Consider the following 11,160-nt stretch of genomic DNA (forward strand, 5'->3'; position numbering starts at 1 on the left):
GTTAAGTACGCCCGTTCCTTCCCTTTGGCGTTAAGTACGCCCGTTCCTTCCCTTTGGCGTTAAGTACGCCCGTTCCTTCCCTTTGGCGTTGTCGTACGCCCGTTTCTTCCCTCTGGCGTTGTCGTACGCCCGTTCTTCCCTCTGGCGTTGCCGTACGCCTGTTCTTCCCTCTGGCGTTGCCGTACGCCTGTTCTTCCCTCTGGCGTTGCCGTACGCCTGTTCTTCCCTCTGGCGTTGTCGTACGCCTGTTCTTCCCTCTGGCGTTGTCGTACGCCTGTTCTTCCCTCTGGCGTTGTCGTACGCCTGTTCTTCCCTCTGGCGTTGTCGTACGCCTGTTCTTCCCTCTGGCGTTGTCGTACGCCTGTTCTTCCCTCTGGCGTTGTCCGCCTGTCAACATCGGTTAGACATCTTTTGTTTTGCCTACCAGCATCTGTTAGACATCCTTTTTAGTTCGCCCTAGTGGGTAGTTTTGGTTTGATTTTAGCCCACCATCCTACCTTCCCTCCACCCACCCAGGTTAGATCAGCTTGGTTATGACTCTTGCCCGCCATCCTGCCGTCCCTCCACCCACCCTGGTTCGGTCACTTTGTAGTTTGTTTTGTTTGATTTTAGGCCGTCCGGAGTCCGGCCTTGAGGGGGGGGTAATGTCATGGTTGAGTTTTGGTTTGGCTTTGTTTTTCTGTTATTTTCATTTTTTTCATCTCTTTTGGGTTAGGTTTGACTTTATTTATTGTTAGTTTTCAGTCATCAGTTATTTTCTGTCATTTTTCACTTCACCTCCTCAGCAGTCAGTCACACCTGTTATCATTTACCAGTCAATTAGCCAGACCCTGTTTCCACCTGTGAAGTGTTCTATTTAAACCTGCCTCTGCCTTCAGTTCAGCACTGGGCCGTCATCATTCCACACCTCTCCATGCCAGTCCCCGGTTTGCCTTGGAAGCTTTGTTTTGCTCCTGTTGTTAAGGTTAGTCCTGTCAGTCACTCTAAAGACTGGTCGTTCACTGTTTGTTCCTGGAGAGGTTCTGCTCTGTGTCCTGGTGTCTCCAGAGAACTGCTAGCTGGACTAGCCATCCTGGAAAGGCTCTGCTCTGTGCCCTGGTGTCTCTCAAGTTCTGCTAACCTGACTAGCCGCCCTGGTGAAGCTCAGCTCTGAGCCCTGGTGTCTCTCAAGTTCTGCTAACCTGACTAGCCGCCCTGGTGAAGCTCAGCTCTGAGCCCTGGTGTCTCTCAAGTTCTGCTAACCTGACTAGCCGCCCTGGTGAAGCTCAGCTCTGTGCCCTGGTGTCTCTCAAGTTCTGCTAACCTGACTAGCCGCCCTGGTGAAGCTCAGCTCTGTGCCCTGGTGTCTCCAAATGAACTGCTAACCTGAGTGCTATGAGGCCTGCTAGCCGAGCAGCACCTAGGAAGTGTGGACTCTGTCTCCGGGCCGTCAGCTCCTGCCATCACATTCATCCCTGACCTTCTGCAGTCCTGAACCTCCGGTCTTCATCACTCACCACCCAGCAGACTTCCTTCAATAAAAACTCAAACTTTTAGTCCCGTGTGTGCGTCCTGAGTTCATCGGTAAACAAAACCATGACACATCTTAATAACTTTAAAGACTATTTTGAAGTTATTTAAATAAAAACTAAATCGATAAGAAACATCCATCCATTCACTGTCTATACCCACTTATCCATGCAGACTCACTGACACCTCTCTCCAGCTGTCACTGGACGAGAAGCTCGGTGCGCTCTGGACAGGTCACCAGTCCATCGCATGGCAGACTGGAAACAAATTCCTGTAAAAGTTTGAGTCAATTTTTACAAAAAAAGTGAAAGGGTGGACAGAAGCTTGAATATGCTCATGAACATGGTAAAAGAAGTCTAAAACTCCAATATGTCATCTCATAAGTACAGTCAAACATAGAAGGAAAACATGGTGCCCACCAAGTATTAATTTCACTGGAGGTTTTTCACATTTTACAAAGACAAGCACTCATGCATTTCATTAATAGTGCATGGTTATGAAGCGAAAGGATGCGTGATCTTCAAAAGTAAACCCCATAAAAGGCATGTTTACCCCCAAAAAGTTTTGATGCGTGAGTGAAGGATAATTACAGATGAAGTCTATCTGGGTGAGTTATTTTCTGAAATGTGGGCTTTCTGAGCTGCTAAACAGACCCAGATGCACCACTCTCACAAATATGGGCTTCTTTTCACTGACAAATGATGTGAACTAAGAAAATGTGCTCTAAGAAACAAGCAGGAAGAAGTTCATCTAAAGAAGCAGCATAGCCATTTGCATCTTTTAATTTGGGCAGATTTTAGTCAATGTTTATGAGGAGAACATTGAACTTTTAATAAATAACAGAAAAAATAACATAAGAACCAAACAATTTTAATAAATGTACTTAGCCAACTCTAAGTTCTAATTATGAAGGCTATTTTGTTCATCTGGTATCTCCTCCCGTTATAAAAAGAAACTAAAACGTCATACGAAATAAGTCGAAAAGTTAAGTATATTTCAACCAGGTGATGTGGAAACGTTTTGCCTGACAACAAGACCCAAGATGTTCCAACGTTCTGTTCGTTGACATCAACTCCCTCCAGAGTTGACAAGCTCGGCTTGCTAGCAGGTTTGACAATAGCCTTAATCGCTAAACTAGCTAAAGCGGAATACAAACTTTAATTATTGTTCCAGCACAATACATTTTTCTCCAACTCTTATGGGAATTCTAAATGTTTACTGAGTCAACCTATACATTTACGGTACAATTTCCTGTAAACATATCAGCCTCACCAGTGTCTGCTTGACAACACACACAACAAAGAATAGCTAACGACAATTTGAAACAAGTTTTCCAGTAAAATATACTATCCAGTGTGTGCTAAAAATAAACATATATCATGGGTTTATCTTCTGGATTTCACAAAATAGAAAGTGTACTAAAAGCGCACAGAGGACTTGAGCTTCACATGTATTTGGGTCAATGGCAACTTAAAGGTACACCCAATCTGAGTTAGCGCCCGATCCAACGGAAAATCGGATTGTATGAAGTTGTAGCACATACATCTGGTTGAAGTGAACGGAGCCGGGCAGACTTGCCTGCTGTTTTACACAAATGTGGCTGCATAGCTGCGACCCAGGTAGGCCCCTGGTCTATCCGGGTCAGAACTACGCGGCAATTTGATGGGAAAGTCACGAATCACACAGGAAGAGAGGCAGGTTGGAAAAATAAAACACATCTGCTTTGGGGAAAATATAAAATAAAATATGCCGTTTCCGACCAGGTTCATTCCCACACAGGTTCATGAATAGTTATTAAAACATTTCAATAAACAGTGTATGCATCCATGACAGTAGATCAGAAGTACATAAAATGGATAAGAAAGTGAAGCAGCGATCTTCGTTGAGCTTCTTTCAGCAGCAACTCCAGCTTTACATGTTTATGCTGCCACAATGTCCGTTACATACTCGATCTCGCTAGTCCGGTGGTCTGTAGAGGCTCTACACGGCCTCTATGCAGCATGTATGGTAGGAAAAAAATCTGTTTGGAGCGATGCGTTTCGCACACAAGTAATGTCTCCCAGCCTGGTATTCATAAACAAGACAAGTGATGGAGTTTTGAACGGTCTCCACACACATTCTAAAACATCCTCGTTTTATTGCTGTCGGCCCTTGTCTCCTTAATAAAATGCTACCCTGTATTTATTGTAGCCAGGTTTTCCTAAAACCCGTGCAATATTTTCACATGTAAACCCTTTTGACATAATAATTTCAAAAAGACAAAACATTGAATAGGATGAAGACAAGAAAAATATAGATGAATGTACTCAAAAGACCTCTGACCTGTTGCTTTAAGCCTTTTGTGATGTCACCAGAGGCGAGTGAAGCGCTTTTTTTAGAGGGCTGATTTGATCTTGATTAAAGGAATGTGTTGCAACAAAGTTAAAAAATAAATAGCAAAACTGATCGTGCCATGTTGTTCTTAAAGTGTTAAACAATTTAAAGTGAGTTTGGGTGGTCTTGCAAAAAAGACTGGCTGGTAGCTTTCAATTCCAATCTAAAGCTTTAGGTGGGATTTGTTACCAAAACAAAGTAGTTCATCTTGTTAAAATGAAATCCGTTTTCAATATTATGTTCACAAACTAATATACTTGTGTAAAAAAAAATCAAACTTGAAATGAATGTCCTTCAAGGTTCATTTTTACAGTGAAGGTTGTTAGTTTTGAGATCATCTTGTTTTTCATTTCCCTTTCCAGAGAAAGTGTAAATCTCTTTGTGTAAACTAGCAAACCAGAAGAGCAACATACATTCATAATTACACCTTAGAAGTAAGAGTAATACGGTATCAAACACGCACTTGGCTTTGTACTGTCGCCTGCAGGCTGCCAGCCCCTTAAGGGTAAACTGATAAAGGTAAAGCTTTGGCTTTCTTCCTCATCCATCACCGAGCTTCAATTTGTCCTCAGAGGGGGAAAAAGGAAGAGAGAAAAACTGCGGGGGTCAAAAAGAAGGAGGGAGGAAAAACTGGTTGAAGGGCATAGACACTGAGCCAACCCCCGCATGTTGAGTCCTGCCCTCCTGCGCTCCCACATCGCATTCACTCGCATGGTGCGCTCTGATCGACAGACCCGGAGCGTAGCGCAGCGCAGCGTCCTCTCCTGCGGCCGTGGATTCACCTCTGCACAGTTCTTAGGATGCGTGGATATTTGCCGTGAAAGTTCTCAACGGTGGGTGTAAGCGTTTACGTTTGTGTGACTATTTTCAGTACCTTTCAACTTTTCACGCGTAGTTTTAGTGTGACTGATCTCGGTAGTAGGGTTATGTAGAACCATTGTGTTTTCTAAAGTCTTCACATTCTAGAAATATAATACCCTTTTTGGAGTTTTCCTTAACGCCTTATTGGGGTGTAACTAACTAAACGTTAATAATTAGAGCAAGCTGGGTGTGTTTTTTAAAATAATGAAAAACAGAAAATGTCTTTATTCTAAAGAGCAAATTGTTTGGATGTGCGCTATTACCCAAATGATAATGGCTCGCAAAACATAAATCTACACTTTTTTTTCTTCAGTTATTTAGATTTGTGTCGCTTTATTGTTTATTAATTTATATACTTATCTGTAGTTTATAGCAACGTAGACCCGAAAAAATATTCCACTTTTCTCCCAGCATGTTCAGGAGAAAGTTTTAGTTTAACCTCTTTTCCTCCGGCCTCTTTATCTAAAGTGTTAAAGAGGAATAACAGCAAACCAGGATTTTCTACCTCATCAGAACCCGACCAAGTTTAATTGGGGGGCCCTGAGTAAAATTTGATTTGTGGCCAGCTCATATTATTTAATAACCTGGTAATAAATTGTCAAGACATGCAGGTTTTTTTCTCTGATAGTGTCCAGAGTATAGCATTTCGATGCAGACTATGTACAGCTGCAAAAATATATATAATTTATTTATTGATTCATCTGCAATTGCATTGTTCCTGAAATGTGACTCAATCAACTGAGATGATTTATGGTGCAACATCACATTATCTCAGAATCAGAGTCAACTTTATTTGGCCATGATTGTGTGCAACATCAATGAATGATTTAGGTTACCACAATCACAGTTTAATTTATTACTATTCAATAACTACAACAACTGTATAACTATAAGAGTTTGACTATTGTAATCTGTAGGAATAGCAAACATCATATTTTGCATAACAGATCCAGTGCTCTGGGGTTCCCCCTGCTGGCCTGGGGACACCGAGGAACGGCATAGTTTGCGTATTCATTCCACCAGCTCAGGCAATGATTTGTCAAATGAATTTTTAAAGTGTCATGTCTATTTGTGGTTACCATTGTTAATATCGTCTAAATCGTCTTTTTTTATTTGTTATGCAGGCTGCCTCTCCTCCGTGCGCATCCCAGATACTGAACAAAAAAGATTTTTGGGAGGAAACTTTTGAAACCACAAGAAAGCCCAGCTGACTGCAACAGAGCCACACTTTTTTCCCCTGCGTACGTACCAAGAGACGGAAGAATGCATGACCGCAAGACTCTTTGACATCTTGTTTGTGGATCTAACTTCATAATCCGGAAAGAAGCGGTGAAGCGAGCAAATCTTCCACTCTAATGGGAACCCCAACAATGAGCTCTGTTTCTATCAAAGATCCCTGTGCTGTTTCTGTCCCACCCGCCATCCCCACATCTTCCTCTGCAGGAATGACCTCCATGTTTAGTCAGTACCTGTGCAACAACACCCTCGTTGAGCACTACTGTTACACAGGCAAGCTGAATGGAACCAATGGGGGCAAGTACTCGAATGGACTCCAGTCAGACGCCATTGCTTTCCTGCTGGTCTGTCTGCTCATTGTTGCAGAGAACGCTGTGGTGCTTACTGCCATCTGGAAGAACAAGAAGTTCCACATCCCCATGTACTATTTACTGGGCAATTTAACTCTCTCGGACCTGCTCGCAGGTTTAACCTACATGATAAACATCGTAACATCTGGCGCACACACACTGAAACTTACCCCTCTGCTGTATTTCCTGAGGGAGGGCTGTGTGTTTGTCATGCTAGCTGCTTCCATCGTCAGCCTGCTGGCCATCGCCATAGAGCGCCATGTCACCATGGTGAGGATGAAGCCGTACCAGGGCCACAAGCAGGGGCGGATGTTCGCTCTGATCGGAGCCAGCTGGGTGCTGTCAGTGTTCCTGGGCATCCTGCCGGTCCTGGGCTGGAACTGCATCGGTCAGCTCGAAAAGTGCTCCACTGTCTTCCCGCTCTACGCCAAAAGCTACATCCTCTTCTGTATCACCATCTTCAGCGCCGTCCTCTTGTCCATCGTGGTGCTTTATGTGCGGATCTTCCGCATCGTCAAGTCCAACACGCAGCGCCTTGCTACTGTTCCCAAGCGCAAAGGTCTTTACCGTAAGTCCCAGAAGTACATGGCCCTTCTGAAAACCGTCACTATAGTCCTGGGGGTCTTCATTGCGTGCTGGCTGCCCCTTTTCGTCCTGTTCCTGCTGGACTTCAGCTGTCCGGTCAAAAGCAAAAACTGCAACGTGCTCTTCAAGGCAGATTACTTCATGGGATTAGCGGTGTTCAACTCCCTCCTCAACCCCATCATCTACACGCTGACCAGCAGGGACATGCGGAAGGCCATCCTCAAGCTGCTCTGCCACCGCTGCCTCCTAACCGCAGACGGGAGGATGAAGAAGTTCGGCTTGGCCTTCCTCGACTTCAGCACCACTAAGACGGACGCAACTTCCCACAGACCGGAGGGAATGGAGACAACGGTTTCCTCTGGGAACCTTCCTTCAACTATTAAAGTTATTTATCCAAGGATATCCAAGATATAACACTCTGACTCAGGACTGAGAGCAAGCATGCAGACTGAAAACTGATCATCCTGTGCTTCCATCTGTGCTATAGACTCATATTTAAAGAAATATCTGAAGGAGGAAATGGTGTTGCACTTTGAGATGATTCTAGTTTTAAAAGGATCCATGTGTGTAAAGCTGGGAGAAAGAACTTTTTTTGTTGGATTTATATTTATACCACTTCTATAGAGACGTCTGTGCCTTCGTCGTAGCTGAAAGTTTGTCTTTTTAAAAAAACTAGCATTACCAATGACCAGACTGTTAAACAAGGCCAGTATTAATCAGAGGGAGTTCCTTCTGAGAGAAAACACAGATCGTCAAGAAAAGTCCGAGACCGTGTGTTGACGTTTTACACCATCTGCATCTGCGCATCTGATGAAGAAGGGAAAGCCCAAGCTCGAAATTTAGGGTTATCTCCCACTGCCTTTGTAGCATATAATGACACGTTGTCGTGATCACGGAGCATCCACACCCAAAAAGCAGCGGCTGCCAAACCAATGAAATCCTTGCCATGTGAGTTTTGGTCAGCGCTGAGGCCCGGGGACATCAGAGGCTCTAAAGATGTCAGACTGCGGGGGCCAGGGCTGGGTGGCTTTTCAGCTTTGGAGGTCCCTCCAACACATGTAGCAACACACGACCGGAGCCATAAAAGCTGACAGCCGAGGCTTGGAGACGCCTTCTGACGTGTGCAGACGGGAGCGTGGCAGATAAACGTTATAGCTTTATAGACATTTCTTTTAGAGCAAACTCGTCTTTATTCTGTGAAATGATACGCAAGGACTCTTGCCGTGAAGGCCTGCCGGTAAGACTTTATCCCGTACAACCGTACCCTGATATGGTGGGATTCATTTTAACATTTTTTTTTTTTTTAAATGTAAAGAAAAAAATCTATTTACTTATATTCATTTTGTAAATATGTATAATCTCCATGTGTTGTCTTCTTTTATAAAAGCCCTACATAAATTATGCCAGTTTTATATGTGCACTGAATAAAAGTATGTGAATGATTTTTACATGCAGGTCTTTGTGTTTATTTCTATAAGCTGTAAAATGACTAAAAACATTTTTGGTTTTCACTTCCCTCATTAGCTCTTCTCTTTAGAAAACTAAATTAGGATATGCACACAATGCAATAACTTACAATACTGTCTAAATGAAGAATGACGAAGGAAAATTGTATTATTGATATATCTTACATTGATTAAAAATTACATGAAATAAATGGCAATTCATTATTGGCATTTATTTAATAAATAAATATATACTATTTATTTATTTACTCTAACAGAACAACAGCATCATCATTATTAGGATGCAATATTAATTCATAATACATTTAATAAACATGTTAATTAAATAATCACTATGTAATAATTTTATTTATATAGTTTCAATTTGAAACAAATTTCACTTTACTAAACACTTGATCCAATTTATGGAGAAATAAACCATTTCTTTCTATCATATAGACTGTAATTTAATTTCATACAGTCGACATAATTATTACTATTAATATTGCTGAGGTGTACTCAGCCCCGTCGGTCACCGCTGGAGGTATACACAAGCCCCGCCCGTATGATCCTGCAAGGATAATCAGGTGTAGATAACGGATATATAGATATTATATTAAATATGTTACGTTTATGTAACGGATGAGGCAACATGCAGGTTTGCCCTATGATTTATAATGTGGTAATCAACTTTGCTACGTCTTACCAATGCTGTTCATCCCTTCCAAGTGTTATGTGCGCATTCAAGATAAAACTGCCATGTTGCAATTTAACACATGACTGGGCAATATTCAAAGCTTTTGGGTTCATTAGTATCGAAACCTACTCCAATGTGAGCAGAAGGATCAAAAGAAAGCTAAAGTTATTTCAAGTGAGCTGAAGTGACAAACCACGTGCTAAAGCCACCGAGCGGCAGAGCTACCAGTGAAGTTGCAGAATCGGGCCTTGATGCTCAATTTACGGTAAGAAAACCACACACGATGGTATGTGTGACGGTGTGGCTCCACATCCTGTTCAGTATGAAACTCTCGTCATGCTGCTGAGTGGAGGGAGCGAGAGCGAGAGAGAGAGAAAACACGACTCATTTTCATGTAAAGGGGAAGATTGGGTTCCTGTAGTCTGAGTGTGAACAACACAAGCCGCAGCCCCATGTGTGGGAGGTGACGGGGAGGAGAGATGCTGTCTGAGCGGCCTGCTCCAATTTACAGACCCTCCACTGCTGAATCACTACTATCAGTACTTCATTTTCACATAACATACAGATACAGTCATGAAAAAAAAAAACATAAACCCTCTTTCAAATCCAGGGCTCGAGACAGCTTATCTGAAATTACTGAAATCCAGCAGATGTTACCTCTTCACGCTGAACAGACATGATGCCAAAATGGAGAAGCCATGTGTGGAAAACTAAGCACAACATATGGTTAAGTGGATTGCAAAACCAGTTTCCCGGTAAGACCTAATCGTAGTCTTTTTCTGGCAAACCTTATCATTCTCTCACATCGCTGTGGTGGAATTCTGGTGTTTTCTGCTCAACCACATTGTTCTATTTGATTCATTTATAGACACGTGTTTCTGCAAAACCATCTAAAAAAAAATCAATAGCCTTTTAATCAGACTGAGGTCTGGACTTTGACTAGGCCATTCCAGCTCATTAATCCCTCCCTTTTCTGACCGTTCGTCTGATTTGCTGCTGCGCTGTCCAATGGCGTCCAAGCTTCCTGTTTTAGGCAGACCCGCTCACGATTGACTCTAGCACACTGATGCGCAGAGGAGCTTGTGGTTGACTAAATGACAGCAGGGTGGCCCATGGCCTCTTGCTGCTGAACAAGCCGACGCATCGCTCCTCCACCACCCGCGTTTAACAGTTGCGAGGTGCTAGTTTTTGGCTTTTGACACCCATGATGCTGCACACACACGGTAAAGCGTTTCTACTCTGCTCTCATGGGTCAGAATCCCTGTGGTGCATTCAGCTCCTTACAAACCAAATTTTATGCTAGAATCATTTTTAACGAGTAGGGGCTTTATGCCGGAAACCCTTCAAACTCAAAGATGCTTTTTCAAATTGTGCTGTCATGAACTTTTATCATGCTAGCTGCATTTAGATGGAGCCTTTGGGCAGGTGGTCTTTTAACCCTTCCCAGATGTGTCAGCAACGTTTAGGCTTCATCCGAAAACATCTGTAATGTTAGCTCCCAGCTCCTGTTCCTTGACCTTTCATGGGGACAACAGTAACAACTCTATTATAAAGGGGGGGGGGGGGGGGGGTTCTAGTCATATCTTGGTCTACAGCCTTTTGAAAATTAACTATAAAGTGCACACTCTCTTCTCTCTGGACATTTTGGTTAATTTCTGTGAGGTGGGCTGTGCTAATATGGCATGCCACGCAAAGGATTATGGGATTGCTTCTTTTTCCCACCTCCTTCCTCACCGAGTGCGCTATTCGGACAGCAGTTATCATGGCGACCGCTGACACACTTCTCCTTTGGCTAGAGGCTTTACCCAAAAGACCTATTTGGATGGAGCCTTACTTTAAGCTCATTGCTGATAACCTTCCATCTTGGCATTGTGGCACCTGTGCGCTCTTTTCTTTCCAAACAGTACCTTATATAGAAACGGTCACACTTACTGATGATCAGCTAATGGTCTGTTTTTGATTAGCAGCCACCTAATTGCTGCTGTGCCTCTTGGATCTCATAGCAGTAGAAAGGTTGGAGTCACTTTAAAACTTTTCCATATTTTACACATCGTTTTTGTGTTTATGTACACTTCAGATACATTTAATCTATTTTAGAGGTTGT

The 11,160-nt window shown here is 43.0% G+C and overlaps 1 protein-coding gene across 1 annotated transcript; it reads left to right on the forward strand.

Annotated features, from left to right (window-relative positions):
- The first annotated feature begins 4,544 nt into the window (after positions 1-4,544).
- s1pr5a (sphingosine-1-phosphate receptor 5a) lies at positions 4,545-8,362 on the forward strand. Its single transcript, XM_012867877.3, has 2 exons — positions 4,545-4,715; positions 5,868-8,362. Exon 2 carries the CDS (start codon positions 6,099-6,101, stop codon positions 7,326-7,328), a length of 1,230 nt encoding a protein of 409 aa, XP_012723331.2. The 5' UTR covers positions 4,545-4,715; positions 5,868-6,098; the 3' UTR covers positions 7,329-8,362.
- Positions 8,363-11,160: the final 2,798 nt, after the last annotated feature.

Source organism: Fundulus heteroclitus, chromosome 16 (assembly GCF_011125445.2).
Source record: "Fundulus heteroclitus isolate FHET01 chromosome 16, MU-UCD_Fhet_4.1, whole genome shotgun sequence".
NCBI classification, from domain to species: domain Eukaryota; kingdom Metazoa; phylum Chordata; class Actinopteri; order Cyprinodontiformes; family Fundulidae; genus Fundulus; species Fundulus heteroclitus.